General features: G+C 34.0%; 1 protein-coding gene across 3 annotated transcripts in view; it reads left to right on the top strand.

Annotated features, from left to right (window-relative positions):
- GRIK2 (glutamate ionotropic receptor kainate type subunit 2) overlaps positions 1–21,154 on the top strand; it is a 699,047-nt gene that overhangs the window by 224,190 nt on the left and 453,703 nt on the right. For all 3 annotated transcript variants that reach the window (XM_015136997.3, XM_078001239.1, XM_015136995.3), the window contains 2 exons: positions 8,411–8,578; positions 13,165–13,422. In XM_015136997.3, the coding sequence (XP_014992483.1) occupies positions 8,411–8,578; positions 13,165–13,422 (426 nt within the window). The remainder of the gene's footprint in view (positions 1–8,410; positions 8,579–13,164; positions 13,423–21,154) is intronic.

The following is a 21,154-nucleotide window of genomic DNA, read 5'->3' as shown; positions in this document are numbered from 1 at the left end:
TGCTTCAGATGATAAGTTTGTCATTCCTGGAGGCCAATATGTAATAATAAAGGCAATCTATGTATCTGAATGATGGGTAGACCAGATGATTTATTGATTGTATGATTCTTAGACTCCATCTTTTACATTCAGGATAATAGTGCAATTTTAGTGCATAGTAAATGTAAATATTTGCAGGTTAATGTAATGGTCATTTTGAGAGGTCTGTTAGAAACATGCATTAAGAACAAAATGAGTATTGGGGTTTTATTTCTTCTTGTCCATTTTTTTTTACCCCCACATTTTTATTTTGAATTTTTAAACATACAGAAAAGTTCAAATAATAGTATAATAAACACTCATAAGCACTTTGATAAAACAATTGCTAATATTTTTTCCAGTTTTGTGTTTATGACACTTCTTTCATAACTAAAGACTTTATATCTTAAGAGTCAGAATCTTTTCTTATATAACCACTATATCATTACTTTTCCTAAGGAGAAAAAAATAATTCCCTAATGTCATTTAATATCCAGGGCATGTCATTTAATAGCCAAAGGCCAATGTAACATTGTCCTTTGGCATTATATTGCATAAAAATTAAAGAAACTTGATGATTTAGTCCTTTAGATAATGATTTGTACAAAATTAAAATGGAGAGGATACCTTTTGCAATTGTTTACACAGAAAATAAGATTAGTATAACATGTGATTGAGAAAATCAACATATCTTTTGGGAGGACAACAGATGGTGTGCCATTTAGAACATCAATTTCTTTATTAAATTAAAGTCTATAAAACACAGATTGTACTCACTTTAAAGTAAGACTTATTTGAAAAGTCTCAGAGGTTAGATGTGACGTTGGTTGGTATATCCGTCATGGGTTTATGAGTCATACACTCCTCAGTAGTAGTTAAAATTGATTTAAAAGAGAAAGGCATTGACTAGGCTTTAGCAGTTGACTAATAAATCTTTTATTTCAAGTCTTGAGTAGTGATGTTCTTTTGTGAGTCAGAGACTGTGATGCGAAATGTTTCAGCACCGAGTGTTCTGTGTAAACTAGGGATCCCTTGACATTTGGATTCCTGTATCTACAAAACGAAGGAGGGCAATTACGCCCATGGAAAAGAAAGGTATTCTCCTCTCCTTTATTATTATTTTTTCTTTTAACAAGCCTTTTATAGTGATGAGAACTGTTAACTTTTAATATAACCTTGGAAGAAGAATTGCGGGCATTTTATGGCTTGATAGAGAGGTTATGTGAGATATGATGGCCCTTCCTGAATTAAGAAATAAAACAATGATAAAGCTGTGAGAATGATTATCTTAGATGATTTTTTGAACCTGAGAAGTTCAAGGTAACTATGAGAAAGCAGTACGTTTTGCTTGTGTTGTATGAAGAATAAGGAATTAGATGATAGCTACATAGGAGTCCCTAGATTCTTGAAAATGTGAAACTGGGTGAATTTTGGTATAAGTCTAGAGAGAGCACATAATTATTGATTACTGAGATGCTTCTTTAAGATCATATAGGTCTTAAGTGTCCTTTGTTATTCTGAGATGTATTTTATCCATCAAACATGATTTATGAACTGTTAGGAGAGCAATTCTCTCTTCATGGATCGCATGCTTACGAAATGCTACATACAATCCTGACACTTCATAATAAAAGGAATAATTCTAGGAACAAACAGTTTTATAGAAGATTCCCAGTGCAAAATGGATATTATTTTTTCAAGTCATAGGAAAGAAAAATGTCTTGTCTAAAATCATGCCAACAATTATCCTTTTGCAGGTTCATGAACAGGTAGAAAAAATGATTTGCCATTCAATTTTATAATAGCAATTTTAAAATCAAAGGCGTTCTTTTAAAATTATAAAAAACGGCTGATTTCTTCCTCAGAGAATCAAATATATAGAGCCTTATATTTCACTTTACAAAGAAAATACACAAAATATATATGCCCTTGATTTCCTGCCCATCTCCACATCGGCAGATTACAGATAATTGCTTCTTGCTGGAGTGAATAAGGTGTCCTCCTCCCCTAGGCTTAGCCTATTTGCCATGCTTTGGATTTGAACCTCTCTTGCTCCTGAGACACCTGACTCCATCACTAATGCCTTCTCTTTTCTACCTTTTAGCTTTCTCTTCCTATTGGTTCTTTCCCTCTGCATATAAATATGTTAAGTCTTTCTCATTATAAATGAAGCAAAGGCACAAACACCCTGAAATTTTGTTTTCTCCTTTACTGTCCTGTTTTTCTGCTACTCTTTACTATTTCTAGCTTCACTTTGAATAATATTTTATTCATTTTTTAAATAACGAGATTGACATATGTCCATTGTTAGCTATTTAAATTATACAAATAAGCAAAAAATCAGAAAATCAAAATTAATCAAATGCCTATCATCTAAAATGAACCAAGGTTAATACGTTGTTATGCATAAGGGCATATTGTAACTACTTGTAAAGCATTTTGTCATCAAATACCTTCTATAAAGTAGTTTAAATATAAATATATAGTGTTTTATTATATCTACCATAGCTTCTGTAAAAAGTCTTTTACCATTGTATACTTAGGAAATTTTGTATTATTGTGTTCTTATAAATAAAGAAGTGAACATCCTTGCAGCTAAATCAGTGACATTTTCCTTAAGGTTACATCCTATAAGTAGAATTAGTGCATTCAAGTGTGTGATATTTTTAAAGCTTGATAGATTTGAAAAAGGATTTCAATGAAGTTTGTGTCGATTTATTTTTCTATTCAACTGCGCTTTTTCTTACACTTCAACACATTTGATTCATAAAGATTCTATCTCCTTGTTTTAATTAACCTTTCCCTTTTCCTATTTTTGAGCATTTTCTTACATTTAGTGGTTATTTGCATTTGCTATTTATGAATATTATCTACTGATGCTCTTTGTCAATTTTTCTACTGGAGTTATGTTTTTAGTAGCTAGTTCTTTTATTTGTTGAATATATTAATGTTCTTTTTAAATGTATTATATTTAATTAATATACTTTCATATGTTTTCATATTTGTCTTTCTTTAGTTACGTTTGATGCATAGTTGTTTTTCAAATATTGAAGCTACATTTAGTAATATTTTTACTGCTTGTGTTATCAGACTTAGAATGGCCTTAGCACTTTTATACAATTGTTTTTTAAAGTAAAATTGTATTAAAGAATGATCTGTGTAAAGTGCACCCACGATACGAGTAAAGTTCTAGTAATATGTATCCAAGCACTCAGATTAAAAAACAGATCATCACCAGCACCTCAAAAGCACATCATGCTCTCTTCTTACAACTATTCCCACCACTATAATTTTCTGAACTTTTTGAAAAATGAAATCATACAGCAGTATTCTTTTGTGTCTGGCCTCTTTCACTGAATCATTTTTTTGTGACATTCATCTCATGTTGTTGCATGTAGTTCTTTATTGATGCAGGTCTTCCATGCTGTTATGAATATCCTTGCAGATGTGTTTTGATGAACATATGTACGGATTTCTGTTTATCAGCTATCCCGGAGTGAAATTTATGTCACAGAGTTTGTGTATTTTCAGTGGTAGAAGATTCAGACACTCAACTTTCTTTTTTTTTTTTTTTTTGAGACGGAGTCTCGCTGTGTCTCCCAGGCTGGAGTGCAGTGGCGTGATCTCGGCTCACTGCAAGCTCCGCCTCCCGGGTTCACGCCAACTTTCAATGTAGATTGAGCCAGTTTGTCTTTTTCATTTTAGCCATGCTGGTGTATATACAATTGTTTTGAGTTGCGGCCTAAATTTTCATTCTCCAGAATACCATGAAATTGATCACTTTTTTTTTTATATGTACATTGTCCATTTCAATTTATGTTTTGGGGAATGCTTGTTCAAATTTTATACTCATATTTCTATTGGTTTAACTGCCATTTTGTTTTTTTGTAGATTTTTAAGAGAGGAGTCTTTTTCACTCTCTCTCTCTCACACACACACACAAGTGAATCTATCCACTAAATGTGTGTATATATGTGTGAATCCACTAATTCTACTTATAGGATATAAAGAATATGTCATATATATATACACACACACACGTGTGTTTGTCCTCATTTGTTTATGGCACACATATACACATATGTGTGTGTCTGTGTTGAGTGTGTATGTTGAGTGTGTCTTTGATGAGGAAGTTCTTAATTTTAAGAAAGTCTAATATGTCGCATTTTTACCTTTATGAGCATCACTTATGTTTTCTTTTAAAAAATCTTTTCTTAGCTAAGCTTTTTGTAACAACTTTATTATTTTAATGTCACATTTCAATGTATGATTGAAATAACTTTTATATAATTATCTACTTGATCCAGAAATATTTATTGAAAATACAATCTCTTTATTAGAACTGCAGCATTATCACTTTAATATTGTTTTCTATATAGATGGAAAACTGTTTATGGATGCTGTGTTTTATTCTACTTATCTATTTTTCTCTATTAATTTTTATCAGATACTATTTTGTTGTTTAGTCTTTGTCCTAGAATTCAAAATGCATTCTTGAATTACTATGTTCAAACAGTTATTATGTTACCTTTCTCTAAATACTGCTAAAACATTAAAATACTGTAATTTTATTTGTGCATTTTTTGCTTTTTTTAAATTATACTTGCCATGCACTTTAATTCTAAATGTAAACTTCATTAGTCATTCCTATTCTTTCTTTTTGTAGTCCAAATTTATTGATATTCACCCATGTGTTTGTATTTTCTCTTATACTTCTCATGTTTAAGCAATGTAGTGGCTTCATCTGTGATCAATAATCTGCCTGTAGAACTTGGTTTAGTTAGTATTTGTTTAAGTAGAGGCTTCTTGATGATAACTTCTTTCAATTTTGGTATTTTCATTGATATAGTCAAACATATTTGACAAAACAACTTTGTATCTCTATATGTTATGAAATGAAAAATAAATATTAAAGAAAAGTGGATATTATAGGCATTTTATCTTTTTCCTGATTTTAATGGAACTCCCTTCTCTTATATATAACATTTGCTGTTCATTTGTGATTTTTATCTTAACAAAGTCTCATTATTTTGTTGTTTTCTAAAAAATTATTTTTAAATAAAATAATTATCAATTGCATTTATACTATATAGTATGGTGATTATACTAAGTTGGATGATAGTAAGACTTTCCAAATTTTTAAATAGAATTTAAAAAGTTCTTTCTCCTTAACAGTTTGTAACACCAATCCAACTTTATTTGGAAACCAATTCTCTACTAGATTTTTTTCACCTCCTTCCACATATCAGGGGTAATAAGCTATTCAGGATTTCTCTCTTTTCTTGAGTTAACATTGTTGGGTGGTTATATTTTGTCCTAAAAGGTTGCATTATCTGGATGTTTTTGTTTATTATATACAAAATTTTAAACTTTGGCTTCGGATTAATAAAATTTAATTATTTTTTAATTTAAGGTAGAACATGTGTTACCCTAAAGAAATAAAAGAAATTTCTTTAAACATTCAAACTGGTGATAAATATGTAAACTTAAAGTTCAATTTGAGGCTGGGCATGGTGGCTCACACCTGTAATCCCAGCACTTTGGGAGGCTGAGGTGGGTGGATCACCTGAGGTCAGGAGTTCGAGACTAGCCTGACCAGTATGGTGAAACCCCATCCCTACTGAAAACACAAAAATTAGCTGGGCATGGTGGCAGGTGCCTATAATCCCAGCTACTTGGGAGGTCGAGGCTGGAGAATTGCTTGAACTCGGGAGGTGCAGGTTACAGTGAGCTGAGATCGTGCCACTGCACTCCAGCCTGGGTGACAGAGTGAGACTCCATCTGAAAAAAAAAAAAAAAATGTGTAATTTGATTTATTTATTTTAAAGATTGATAATAAGAAAGTTTTAATTCACTATCATCAAATGTTGATTCAATATTATAATTGAGTAAAATATTAATCTAATATTATAAAATATGATCTTTATTGCATACTTTTATCACATAGAAACTACCATTTTGAACTGAAAAAAAAGAAGATGCAGTTTTTTATTTTATTTGCCAGTAAGAAACCACTTAAGGCTTGCATTTCTATAATTGCCTCTTTATTCCTACTTTACTTTACAAGTACCTTACAATTAGTCAATTATTTTTGTTTCATATGTAAGATCTTACATTTTTAGTTACATCTTATTAAGTCATCTTACCTCACATTTTAGGAAGTTTTGTGTATTTTGCCTGACTGAAATTTTGCAGAAAACTACTAGTTTGTAGTGGAACAGGCAAGGGTTTTGAAGTCAGGCATGAGTAGATCATGAGTAGATTCTGCTAGTGGCTCTATCACTTGATAGCTTTGTTATCTTTGACCAAAGGGGTAATTCCTGTAAAATAATGCTATTTTGGATGGCTTTGAAGGTTCATTGTGACCTCAAACACTTTTTGAGTGCTTACTCTGTGACAGCCACTCTGTTTTGTATGTGCTAACATTTATTCTTTATTACAATTCTATGCAGTAGCCTCCTTGTCATTCTTTTTTTAAGAGATGAGGCAGCTCAGACTGAGGTTTTAAGCAACTGCCCAAAATTATACAGAAGGCATTGGCAAAGCCAGAATGTAACCCCAGTCTAGCTCCAAATAAATGTTATATATAAGAGTAAAGAGTAAAGAAGAATACCACTGTTCTTCTCCACATACACAGAAGGAATCTAGGTTGGTTCTTTATACTCATTAGACACATATAATTATTATCGTTTTGCTTAACATAAGTCGCCAAAGATTTCAGATATATTGAGTGCTATTTCACAAGTTGATTGTTTTAGTAACTACACCATCAAACTGGTTAAAATCCAGAATAAGAGAAATATTTCAAATGAATATGGTATCAAATAATTATTTTTTCTCTTCTTCCTGAATATAAATTTGCGTCACCCCTCTAGTCTGAGTCCTAACTCCTCATCGTTAGAGGGATTGTTACAACGTTACAACTTCTTACTAATTTATAATAGGTAGTTTGCTAATAGTATAGTCACCTGACACTCATCTGTCAAAATATCTTTGATGAGGCATGAATTGCTAGATGTGGAATAAATAGGCTTATTCAAGAAAGTCTAATTTATGAATGACTGTACTGAGTACATGGTGTGAAATTTGAAAGGAATAAAGATAAATATTCTGCATTTTTAAAGTACTAGTTTCCTAAGGACAGAGGTTGGAGGGGTTAGAAATCAGGTGCTCCACCTTTTATTTCATTCTCCAAACCAACAATGATTCTTATGGAGACAAAAGCCTCAGTTTGGTCACTCCCAGATAAGGAGAGAGCAGTGATATTAGAGAGAAGGAAGGCTGTGACAAGAGTGAGGGAACTAGAATGAGACACAGCTGGTGGAAGGTCACAAATTGAAGGGACATATTTTAAAATTATACTCTATATTTTATGGCCAAAATTATATACTACAGTTTTATTCATTGATTAAAGGAGTTGCGTTGTTTTGGAGAGGCATCCTTCATAAATGTTAAGTGTCTTCTTAAAAGGGACTGAGAATAAAACAACTAGCAAAATGCTAACTCTCTTTGCTCACAAGCAAGATGCTGAAATTTGCAAATAATTTGGGCTTTTAACACAATAAATGCCATAAAAACTATGCCACCGGGCATAGAGGCTCACTCCTGTAAATCCGAACAATTTGGGAGGCCAAGGCAGGCAGATCGCTTGAGCCCAGGAGTCTGAGACTCGCAACGTAGTGAAACCCTCACTATGGATACAAAAAATACAAAAATTAGCTGGACATGATGGCACATGCCTGTAGTCTTGACTACTTGGGAGGCTGAGGTGAGAGGATCACCGGAGCCCAAGGAGGTCAAGGCTGCAGTGGGCTGTGATTGCGCCTCTGCACTCCAGCCTGGGCAACTGAGAGACTCTGTCTCAAAAAAGAAAAAAAAAAAAGTTGTGCAAAAGAATTTTGATTTCTGAATGGAGACAACATTTAACACACTTTTTTTCTATGCTTAATTTTATAGTATATACCAATGAAGAGGACTGATTATTCTAGGACTGTTTATAAATTTGGGGGGGATAAATTTCAGTACTTAAGTCAAGACCTCTCTATACCTAGGCCCTAAAATAAGTAATAACTAAAGAAAAAAAGTAAAAATCATGTTAAATTTTGGCAGCAATACTAAGGCAATTTTACCAATATGGCTGTGGCTGAAAGAGAATATCCCAAAGTTCATAAAGTAAGCACAAACTCCATGTACTTAAGTCTCTCTCTCTCTGTCTCTCTCTCTTTCTCTGTCTCTCTCTCTCTCTGTCTCTCTCATACACACACACACTCACACACACACAAATGCACATGCACATGTATAAAAGTACAGAAAACTTCTGATATTTTCTTTATCTTATAAAAATTATGTTTATTCTTGTAAAAATGATGATTATTCTCTTTCTTTTTGCCAGGTGGTATTTTTGAATATGTGGAATCTGGCCCAATGGGAGCTGAGGAACTTGCATTCAGATTTGCTGTGAATACAATTAACAGAAACAGAACATTGCTACCCAATACTACCCTTACCTATGATACCCAGAAGATAAACCTTTATGATAGTTTTGAAGCATCCAAGAAAGGTAATTGATAGATTATTAACACCTTTGTTTTCTGGAATTCAAATTTCTAGGTATTCTTAAGATATTTTTTATTTTCAACATATAGTTAATAAGTTGTTAGGAGTATTTGCATGCAAAGATTTATTTTCAAAATTCACATAAATTTTATCAGAGAAGATAAAGTGGTATAATTACCTATTGCAAAAAATGTGCTTATGGCATGAAATACAATTACATCTGTTAGTGAAATTGTTTTTTTTTTCCTATTGATCCTTCTGTCTTATTGAAGCATTCCTATTTTTAAGAACCCCAAAAAATAAAATTTATATCGGTGGATTTTACCAATTTTGCAATCCAGTCTTACGTCTTTATTTGCATTATCTGTCAATCCCATTATATTATTACTGTGGTGTCAACTCACTGGCTACCTTGAAAGCTATGTGGTTCTAAGTGACTTCAAAATGTCAGCATATATTGAAACTTAATTGGATAATTTTAAGCAACCATTAGTTAGTGTACATTCCATGCTCATATTTTAATCATCGAATATTTCTCTTTGTAACTGAAAATAAATGGCTGATGATGTAAAAACTGAATTATATAAGGACATAATTAGAGTACTTTATGAATTTTATTTCTGTATTATAACTGTTTTAAATGTCAAAAATGGAGAAATAAATTTAAAAAGAAAAATAATTTGGTGGCATAAAAATTTAATATTTATATACGAAGGAAGGCAATAGAGAAAACTATTATTAAAGCATTTATTTTAAACAGCTACCAGCAGTAAATGTGTTTAAGAAGTGTTTCTATAGTCTTATGGGGGTAATCTTTTCTTTCTTTTTTCTTTTTTTTTTTTTTTTTGAGACAGAGTCTCACTCTGTTGCCCAGGTTGGAGTGCAGTGGCCGGATCTCAGCTCACTGCAAGCTCCACCTCCCGGGTTTACGCCATTCTCCTGCCTCAGCCTCCCGAGTAGCTGCGACTACAGGCGCCCACCACCACACCTGCCTAGTTTTTTGTGTTTTTTAGTAGAGACGGGGTTTCACAGTGATAGCCAGGATGGTCTCGATCTCCTGACCTCGTGATCCACCTGTCTCGGCCTCCCAAAGTGCTGGGATTACAGGCTTGAGCCTCCGCGCCCGGCCATCTTTTCTTGTATATGTAGATGATCTTATAGTAGGTGATCTTTTCTTTTGCATAGTTAGCACTTGTATAATAGGAATTAAATTTTATAATAAAGATTTTTCTCAAAGGAAAAGGCTTACAAAGCATTTGTTCTAACATTATATTTTTAAACAATATTTGCCTTTCTGTAATGCTAATATGGTTTTACTGTAGCTACCTTATATTGATGTAAAAGTATATAATTATTTATAATTCCAGGTTAGTGCAGCTTTTTAAGCTCATTAATATTAATGTAACTGACAAGGTACAATATTTCTCGAGATGAAAGTATCCTTCTTTTCCCCCAGCAGCTAACTAGTGTTTATCAAAGCCATATTTTGCATGCCCTTTGAATTCATATCTTTATGAATACAAATAAGTTTCCACATTTCAGAACCATGTCAGGTGATGAAAGGTTTTGAAGACTGAGAAAAAGGTTAAAGGTAACTGTGAAATATTACATTTGTCATCATAATTGCAAAATAAATCATTAAGTCAAGACTATTACATTTGATTAGTGGCATAGTTCATGATTGTTTCCATTAGGAAGAAGAAGTTCTGCCTCTAATGAAAACATTTCGATCAAAGAATATGGAGTACGAGTGCAGTATAGATAAAATATTAGTAGATTTCTTAATGGTGGTTTCAAATGAACAGCATAAAAAAATACAGGTTCGGATGTTCTCACAACAGAGAACTATCCTGAGAATGCCCTAGCAAAATTATGAAGTGATAAAGTCATGTGGTTTGATTAAAATATTATAAGGAATTTACAAGCTTTGTTACCCAATAAAAACTCACTGGGAATCAAATCCATCATTTCACTTTGGCTTGAAGCTAGGAAAAGCTCAAATAAGTGTATGAGTAACTTTCTTTGTGAATGTCATGGTTTGGATTTTATCTTCTGAATCTCTTGTTTGTTGAGTTGTTGAGTTATTACTGCTTGGAGGACACAGCAATACATAAAAACATAATATAGCAGAGAGAGCCAATATGGTTTTTTAACTTTATCAAGAAATGTATATATTGGTAATATTGTTATTGATTAGTTATAAAATAGCTTACATTAGATATTTTAAAAATGTAATTATTTATCCAATGCAATAAAATAATAAGAAATGGGATATTACAGTTTGACATTTAATCTATTTTTTTGTTACAGTTTTAATAGGTAATCTTGTTCTGCTCAATTAATAAATTGATGTATTAGAGCTTGAATTATTGTTTGAATCATATATTTTTAAATATCTCTTCTGATAACTGAAAGCTCTAATCTTGCTTGAAACACACTTAGAAACATTCTAAATAACCTAATTCAGTGTTTTTAGCTTTTCTTGGTTTGTGATTTGTCACAAACCTGGTGAAGAAAGATCATTTATCTTCAATATGTATTAATTAAAATCTCACGTTGAGTGAAAAATTCTACAGTCTAGCCACCATTTATACTAATTTAGAATTCCATGAGTTATTTAGAAAGTAAGAATCCATGTGTTTAAAAACAATTTATTTAGATCATATTGATTTTTTAAGAATATTTAAACAAGTGTTTTTTTCCTGACAATAATTTACTTAATTATTAAATATTTCCATGCTTAAGTCACCTATAATATTACATTTTATGCAGAAAACTGAGGGAAAATAGCAGAAATTTTCACACAGTAGAATTATAAACTATCCATTTTGGAGGAATTGAGTCTGAACACCTACTTTATGCCTAAAGCTCAATAACAATCCTTCTCTGTCCTTTAAATATTTGCAGTGATGGGCAAACCATTGCCTCTTGGGGAAGACTATTTCATTTTTGAACATGTTTTACTTTTTCTTTTCTTTTTGATACACAGTTTTGGTCTGGCACCCAGGTAGGCCAGCAGTGGCAACATCATGAATACTGCAACCTCAGTGTCCCAGGCTCAAGTGCTCCTCCCGCCTCAGCCTCCCAAGTAGCTAGGACTACAGGCACACAGCACCATGCCCAGCTGAATTTTTTTTTTCTTTTTTTTTTTTTTTTTTGTAGTTTTAGTTTTAGTTTTAGTTTTAGTAGAGAGGAGGTCTCACTATGTTGCCCAGGCAGGTCTCGAATTCCTGGTCTCAAGCGATCTTGCTGCGTTGGCCTCCCAAAGTGCTGGGATTACAGGTGTGAACCATGGCATGAGGCCATATTTAGAATTAAAAATAATAATAAGCTGGGTGTGGTGGCTCACGCCTGTAATCCCAGCACTTTGGGAGGCTGAGGAGGGTGGATCACGAGGTCAGGAGATCGAGACCATCCTGGCTAACACGTTGAAACTCTGTCTCTACTAAAAATACAAAAAATTACCCAGGCATGGTGGCACGTGCCTATAGTCCCAGCTACTCAGGAGGCAGAGGTCACAGTGAGCCAAGATTGCACCACTGCAATCAAGCCTGGGAGACAGACTGAGACTCTGTCTCAGAAAAGTAAATAATAAATAAATAAATAAATAAATAAATAAATAAATAATTGGGTAAAAATTCAGGAGAAGCTTCTATTTTTTCTAATTCCCCTTTGCCCGTCAAGCGAAACAAACTTAAGCTTCTTTCACATGCCAGGTCTTCAAATATTTAAAGATAATTTTTGTGTTCCCAATAGTTACTCACTTTCTAGGCCCAAGCTCGCTATTTGTGTCAGTGTGCCTTATAGAAAGTTCAGGTCACGGCACAGTCTATTTTAATCTGAATACCCTCTAGTTTGTTCACACCTTTCTTAATTACTGTGGTTATTATTGATATGAATAAAATTTTCTGTGAGTAAATACAAACTTTAAAAAATAGTTTAGAATAATAGAAAACACTTATAGCATCCAAAACCAAATATATAAAGATGACTGAGTACTTGTCTAATGACTTTGCTGTTTTTCTACTCAATGAGACTGATCCATATGAAATCACTCTCTAAGAGCTATAACAGGTTTTGTGTAGCTGAGTGTTCGCATAACCTGATCTGTATCATCAGATATATGGAAATATTCAGCTGTGTGTGAGCATAGTTAAATGCATGGGTAAAGGGAGAACTATGTGGCTTTTGATTAAGAAATGGAAAATGTAAAAGCTGTTTAGTGAATTTGAGAAGCTGCACTATTCCCTCATTCCCCTCATATAAACTAGTCTTCCAAAACAAGCACTGCCCCCTTAAATTAAAAAAAGTATTCGTCCTCTCTCTCCATCTCTCTCTCCCTCCCCTGGCATTATTTATAGAATTATTTGAACATTGAGCTGCAGGCATCTGGGTTAGTTAATTCCCTTGTAACAAATGGAAAATGTTCAGAGTCAGACAAAATTTTAAATTAGTGAAAAGTAGATAAATATTTTTCTAAAACACAAATATTTCTTGAGGATGATACCGTTGGGTTTAAAATAATAATGTATCTGCTGGCATACTGGCATCTCTCCTCTCAGTATTGACAGACTTTTATCTCCTCTTCAGCCTGTGATCAGCTGTCTCTTGGGGTGGCTGCCATCTTCGGGCCTTCACACAGCTCATCAGCAAATGCAGTGCAGTCCATCTGCAATGCTCTGGGAGTTCCCCACATACAGACCCGCTGGAAGCACCAGGTGTCAGACAACAAAGATTCCTTCTATGTCAGTCTCTACCCAGACTTCTCTTCACTCAGCCGTGCCATTTTAGACCTGGTGCAGTTTTTCAAGTGGAAAACCGTCACGGTTGTGTATGATGACAGCACTGGTAAGAAAAATCAGTAGCTCTTGGAGTTATGCTTCAAATATAGATAATTTTCTGAAGCGCATTCCAGGTTCTTATTGTATTCTTTTATGTTTTGTTTTGATTTTTGAAAATTAAACTAGCGGGTAGAAAGAAAGAATCAAACACCAATCCTAATTTCACATATCTAAACAAAGAATACCTATATTGAATACTTCTCTGTATTTGTAAAATAAGCATTTTTTTAATTCCTGTGAAAGATCAGCTAGTTTGGTAGGTTGAATGAAGGATAGATATAGTAAACAATATTATAGATAGATAGATAGATAGATAGATAGATAGATAGATAGACAGACAGACAGACACACGTGCACACATACACACACACATACACATACACACATTTATATATATTTAGAATTCCAATCATGTAAAAAGTAAGAATCCATGTATTCAAAAACAATATGGTCTAACAATTTAGATCATATTGAATAATGTGTGTGTGTGTGTGTGTGTGTGTGTTGCTATATATATAGAGAGAGAGAGAGAGTGAGTCTCGCTCTGTCACCCAGGCTGGCATGCAAGGGTGAGATCTCAGCTTACTGCAACCTCTGCCTCCCAGGTTCAAGCAATTCTCCTGCCTCAGCTTCCCAAGTAGCTGGGATTATAGGTATATACCACCACTTCTGGCTAATTTTTGTATTTTCAGTGGAGTCAGGGTTTCACCATGCTGGCCAGGCTGGTCTCGAACTACTGACCTCAAATGATCCACCCGCCTTGGCCTCCCAAACTTCTGGGATTACAGGTGTGAGCCACCAGGCCCATTCTGAAATGCTTATTCAAAGAATTTTTCTGCAATGAAGTTTTTGATAGGGTAGTTTCTCAAGGCAAGGCCTTGTGATGAGTCAGTGAAACTTTCCAAGAAATTCAGAATTATGCCTCACTATTTTATCTGGCTGTTTATGTGCAGAGAATGCATATAAAATGTAACAAACTTTATAAGGTTTGAAAAGTTTTTACTCATATGTGGAACAATGTAATATTCACTGAAACACTCAGGTTTGTGGAACTGCTTTTGTGTAGATGTCATTTAGAGACTTAGAAAATAGAATTTACTAAATGATATTTAGTTCGGTGAGTTAAAGGAATATTTTAATAAATATTTGCTAACTACAGGTTGCGTGCTTTCTTGTGTTAATGCATTTTATTATTTTTGCATACAAATGGTTATCTTGAGTTATCAGTTAAAAACAAGTCTCAGAGAAATACAAGAAAGTAACAATAAAAATGAAATTTTAATTTTCATTGGAAGTTACATTGGTGAAGCAGCTGCATACTATTTTGCTTACTATAGAGTGATAATTAATTTTACTTTAAGATGCTTATCAAAATATAAACAGTGCTCTTTAAATTAGAACATAAAAACATTTTATTTCAGGACACTTGACTACACTTTCATAATTACATTGAGATTGAATTTCATTTGAATTTAAATTATCTCAAAGGATGCCAGGAGCACATTTTGTTCATGCATGCAGTATATAGAACTCTGTGCAGAAATTTGCCCATTTGCCAATAAAATTGATCATCTGCAAATTGACAGAGAACTCTTTCAAAGGAATAGGAAACTGGGAGCTACAGGATTAAAAAAGCAGAAAATAATTTCAAAAACATTTTCATTTAGATAAGAAAGAGTGAAATGCATCTAGATACAAATTAGAGTAATTTTTCTTATTTAAAAATGTGAAATATTTATAAATAATTAAAAATTAGGAATACATCATTAAGAGTCCTTAAAAATAGGTACGTTTGATATGTCTTTTAGCTCAAATTAAACCTATTAAATTTATTATATTGCTTTCTTCCTAAATCATTACTTCTTTGTCACTGGTAAAGTTCCGTTTTCTAAATTTTGAATGTCAGGTTCTATATGAATGATTTCTGTGAGTATGTGTAATAAAATGATCCAAGGGATCCTGTTTCAAGTTGGTCCACTTATGCTTAGGGATGGTCATCTACAAAAATATATAAATATAGATACATATGCATTGTTAATCTGTGGATTGTTTACTTCTCCATTCCTTCCTGACATAATTCATGTATAGGTGGTCCAAACATCATATATCCTTATAATGGATACATTATATACATACATCCATGCACACAGATATGTATATCATACATGTGATATTTTGTATTTATTATCATCCTTAAACTCCTCGTAGGAGGAAGAAAATTGACAAGTATTCAAAACGTCTATAGACATATTACCTTTCTTCACTATCCTATGTGTATGTGTGCACATGCACATGTGTGGCATTTTTATTTAATACATATGATTCTTAAGTGATTCACTAAATAGATAATGGGATTTGCAATCAGGTCCTACAATAGTTTGGTAAAATACAGCCTCATGTAATTGATCTATCCCTGCTTTAAATTATATTCTCAATTATATAATTGAGACAAATATAAATAGGGACATATGTATAGCTAGTTAATTATATACATTTAATGGAGTCCTGACCTCAAATTAAATTTATTAAAATGCTTACTATTTAGTTACTAGTTACTATTTAAAGGGAACTTTGCCACTCCCTTGGCTTTGAAGGTGACATAGATACTTGGATATTTGAAAGGCCTGATTATTTAAGTGGTAATGCTAACTTAGAGTTGTTACAGAATTATTCATAGAATAAATATGTATTGAAATCCTCTGAAGAATAAAACATATTGCTGTTATATTTTATGCAACGTTTAATTCAATGAATTTTGATTATCAACTGATACATGCCAGGGAGAGTTATATGCCATGAAAGGAATTATATGCCACTAAAGGAAACAAAGGCCCAGCCCTTGTTGAGCTTCTAATCCCTATTGAGGGACATGTAATTACTCATACTTTTAATACTATTTGCAGTGGGATAATTGCACTTGTAACTGACCAATTGTTGCCTCTTACTTTACAGCATTTTTGAGAACTTGAGTGTTTTTGATTATTTAATATGATAGAACTGACTCTAAGATAGGCAGAAGAGTTCCTTTGAAATGTATTTATAAATATATAGTAGACTTTTTGTCTTTTTGTTTATGTTTCAATGTCTCAAGGTAGAATTTTTTTCAACTTTCAGTGGCTCAAGCCTGTAATTCCAGCACTTTGGGAGGCCGAGACGGGTGGATCACAAGGTCAGGAGATCGAGACCATCCTGGCTAACATGGTGAAACCCCGTCTCTACTAAACAATACAAAAAACTAGCCAGGCGAGGTGGCGGGCGCTTGTAGTCCCAGCTACTTGGGAGGCTGAGGCAGGAGAATGGAGTGAACCCGGGAGGCGGAGCTTGCAGTGAGCTGAGATCCGGCCACTCCACTCCAGCCTGGGTGACAGAGCGAGACTCCGTCTCAAAAAAAAAAAAAAAAAAAAATCAGTGCATGTTCAGGTTTGTTACAGGGGTATATTGTGTGATGCTGAGGATTGGGTACAACTGAACCCATCACCCAATGAACATGGTATCCAATAGGTAGTTTTTCAAGCCTTACCCTCTTCTCTCCCTCCCCACTCTTGTAGTCTCCAGTGTCTATTTTTCCCAAATTTATGTACATATGTACCAAATGTTTAGCTCCCACGTATAAATAAGAACATGCAGCATTTGGTTTTCTGTTCCTCTGTAATTCACTTAGGATAATGGTCTCCAGCTACATCCATGTTGCTGCAGAGAACATAATTTTGTTCTTTTTATGGCTGCATAGTATTCCATGGTGTATATGTACCACATTTTCTTTATTCAATCCACCATTGATGGTCATCTTGGTTGATTCCATGTCTTTGCTGTTGTGAATAGTGCTGTGATGAACATATGCATGCATGTGTCTATTTGATAGAATCATCTATTTTCCTTTGTGTGTATACCCAGTAATGGTATTGGTGGGTCAAATGTAGTTCTATTTTTAGCTCTTTTAAAAATCTCCAAACTTCTTTCTACAATGGCTGAACTAATTTACATTACCACCAAACTGTACAAGCATTTCTTTTTCTCTGCAACCTTGCCAACATTTAGTTTTTTGACTTCTTAATAATAGCCATTCAGACTAGTGTGAAATGGTATCTCACTGAGGTTTTGTTTTGCATTTCTCTGATGATTAGTGATGTTGAACATTTCTTTTTTTTTTTTTTTTTTTTTTTTTTTTTTTTTTTTTTTTTTTTTTTTGAGACGGAGTCTCGCTCTGTCGCCCAGGCTGCAGTGCAGTGGCGTGATCTCGGCTCACTGCAAGCTCCGCCTCCTGGGTTCACGCTATTCTCCTGCCTCAGCCTCCCGAGTAGCTGGGACTACAGGCGCCCGCCACCATGCCCGCCTGATTTTTTGTATTTTTAGTACAGACGGGGTTTCACCGTGTTAGCCAGGATGGTCTCGATATCCTGACCTCGTGATCTGCCTGCCTCGGGAACATTTCTTTCATGTGTTTGTTGGCTACATGTACATCTTTTGAGAAGTGTCTGTTCATGTCCTTTGCTCACTTTTTAGTGGGGTTATTTGTTTGTTGCTTGTTTATTTATTTCAGTTTCATATAGATTCTGGGTATTAGACCTTTGCTTGATGCATAGTTTGTGAATATTTGCAAGGTATAGTTTTAATGATAGAATTCAGCAAAGAGAATTTGTAAATTTCTCAAAAGAGCAAGATGACTATTGGATGATGCGATAGGAAATCTGATTATCGCTTGGACTGTGAACTGAAATGGGAAAAACTCCACCTCATACACAATAAGATAAACATTACTGTCTTTATGATGGACTTATGTATCTGCTTTTACTGCAGGACACACAGGTGCCATTTTATTAACATGTTTCCTTTTTCCTTTCCATATGTATTTATTATGTATGCTATTCCTCCCATTTGTATTCATTTCTGTTTTGTTGTGTTGTCCAGTTTGATACATGATAATTATACTTTCATCCAGTCTTTGTTCCCACCCCCAAAACAGATGGGATGATAAATGAAATATAGTGCTGGAATAGGAGAAATTCTTAAAATGATGTTAACAGGAGCCATTTATTTTTTATGATAATTAGCATTTGTTGTTGTCATGGATGAATGCTTTTAAACACCCTGAAAGTCTGTTATAGCTCTGAATGATGTCCAAAAATGATGGAAAAGAATTGGCTTCAGAAACAAAGCTGTGTTTCTGTCAGTCATTTTGGAACATATGATTCATTTTAAATATAAACTAAAAATAAGTTGGCTAGATGACAGCTTGTAAGCAATTCCAGAATAAGTTGTTCATATTTGCTTTAAAATCCCTGTGTTTCATCTTTGTTTATAGATCAGCAGTCCATTAACAAAAAAACTCTGGACTGGTAAACAGAAGCTTGGGATTCTATTCCCAGTTTTACTACTAAATTACTGGTACAACTTCAGAAAAGACAAGAAGGGAATGGAAATGACTGCAGAAATGAGTTGTAATGCACTATGAATTGACATTGTGGTAGTTGCTGTCACATAAACTATTTCACTTAATCTTCAAAACAATTTTATGTGTCCCAAGAGAAACAGGTGATCATGACATCATACCTGTTATCTCCAGTGACTGGCTCTCCTGCCCACCAGAGCCTAAACCAGAAATATGAACGTCTTCCTTGATTCTTTTCTTTTTTTGACTCCACAACAATTGGTTGTCAATTCTATACTTGTATTATCTCTCAAATCTTTTATTTTTTTCCTACCCCCTACCACTTCTTAGGTTGAAATCATCTCCCTCTCTCAGCTGGATTATTAACAGCCTTCCAACTGGTCTCCCGTTTTCTAGTTTCTCCATTGCAGTTAGTGTAATTTTTTTAAAATGCAAATCTGAGTCATTTCCCTCTTAATAGCTTCTCATTCCTCCAAGGCATTTTTAAGAAGACTTATAATGCTTGATGTGATCTAGCCCCTGTACTTGTCCAGTGATATTTGTGTCCAAATCCCCCACCAATTTATTTCAAATTGATCCGGTAGACACCTTTTAGTTGTTGAAAATAATATTCTATTCATCTGGAAAGCTCTCTTTCTGATCCTGTTCCTCATAGCCACCAAGTGCACACACATGCATGTGCACATTTGCACAAACACACTCATGCATACCATCTGGCTTGGGTGTCACAAAGAAAGGCTGCCCTGACCCCTGCTTTCAAGTCTGGAATAGGTCTCTCCAAACACATCCCAAAGGACCATGGAAACTCCCATGACCATCCCCACCCGCATGAGAACTCTCATCACACTCTGAATGGCTTTTGTTGGATGGATCTTCTACTGGATCAACCACACATCTGAGCAGGGTGAACCCTAAGGCTGCTCACTGTTTTTATCACCAGCATCTAGAATGTTGCCTGGGTTGTGAAAGTACCTTAATACTTCTTAATAATAGGACAATGTGTTATATCCATTTTTAAGCAAGATAATTCCAATGAGTTAAGTATTCTGCCCAAAGTCAAATTGGGTTAAGTAGCCTTTAACTACTTGCCATGGAATAAATAGATTCAACCATAATTTTCAGATATATGGACATGACATTTTTATGATTTCAAAAATTTTATAAGAAAGTTAGAGTGGATTGTGTTTGTTTCATTTCAACTGCAATTAAACATATATAAATGTGTGTGTGTGTATGTATGTATGTATATTTATTTGAGCAATTATTTATTAAATTTCTGTATACCAGTTGCTATCTTAGGCAGAGGGGACAAGAATTATAGATAAAACTTTGACCTTCTCCATAGGCTCAGAGTAGAGTAAGTTGGGAGAGAATAACACTATATTCTAGTGTAACAGGTGCAGGTGCATAGAGAGGCAAGAAAACAATATCATGGAATCTCAGGAGAAGAAGCTGCCTGGAAAGGATGGAGAAGAGTTTTAGAGAAAGTGACATTATTATAAAATTATCATGAAGGGTAAGTAAAAATGCTGCCACTGGAGAAGAGTCTACAGGGTACAACATGTGTAAATGTGAGGATGCCTGAGGGAGACAGTTTGTCAGGAAATTGTAAGCACTTCATTATGACTAACAGAAACAAGGAAGATGAGGAATGATCAATGGATTTTATAAAAAGCTAGCATAGGTAATATCACAAATAGTTTTTTACTACCAAGTCCACCTTTTCTTGTCCATCCTGCCCTGGAATCTGCCTGGTTATAGCAATATCAGTGATGTTTGTGTGATGTAAGCCTGCTTTCAAACCACCATGGAATGCCTCAAAAATTGGCATATATCCATTCATCATTTTCTTGGAAACTCAGAAAAGGACATAGAGGGCCATCTGTCACTCTGGGCTATTGTGGTTACTATGGTCTTTGGTGTCAGAACATTCTAGATTGAAATCCTGACCTCATTGTGTAGTTTTTAGCAAGGGATTTGACCATTAAAACTCTGAGAATTGATGCATGTATGAGGTGAGGATAATATGTATCATACTTCACAGGATTGTTGTCATGTAAAGTGACTCATAGAGGAAACATACCAGGAATTTAAAACTTTCAACAATATAAATGCTATGGGCCATGTGCCACTTTTTCTTCACTAAACTCTATGATAAAGAAAATATTATTAATCTTACAATTTTTGAAATTGATACGTGATTATTATAGGAAATTCAGGAACCACAATAAAGTTTAATAAAAAGATACAACAATCAAAATTTTTACCATCAAGTTAATCATTTTAGATTTCTTTCCATTCTATTTCTCTACAAACACACACACATACACACGAAGAGCATATCATTTAG

This window comes from Macaca mulatta, chromosome 4 (assembly GCF_049350105.2).
Source record: "Macaca mulatta isolate MMU2019108-1 chromosome 4, T2T-MMU8v2.0, whole genome shotgun sequence".
Lineage (NCBI taxonomy): Eukaryota > Metazoa > Chordata > Mammalia > Primates > Cercopithecidae > Macaca > Macaca mulatta.
The sequence above is the reverse complement of the archived record's forward strand: the minus strand, read 5'-3'. Positions and strand labels throughout refer to the sequence as shown.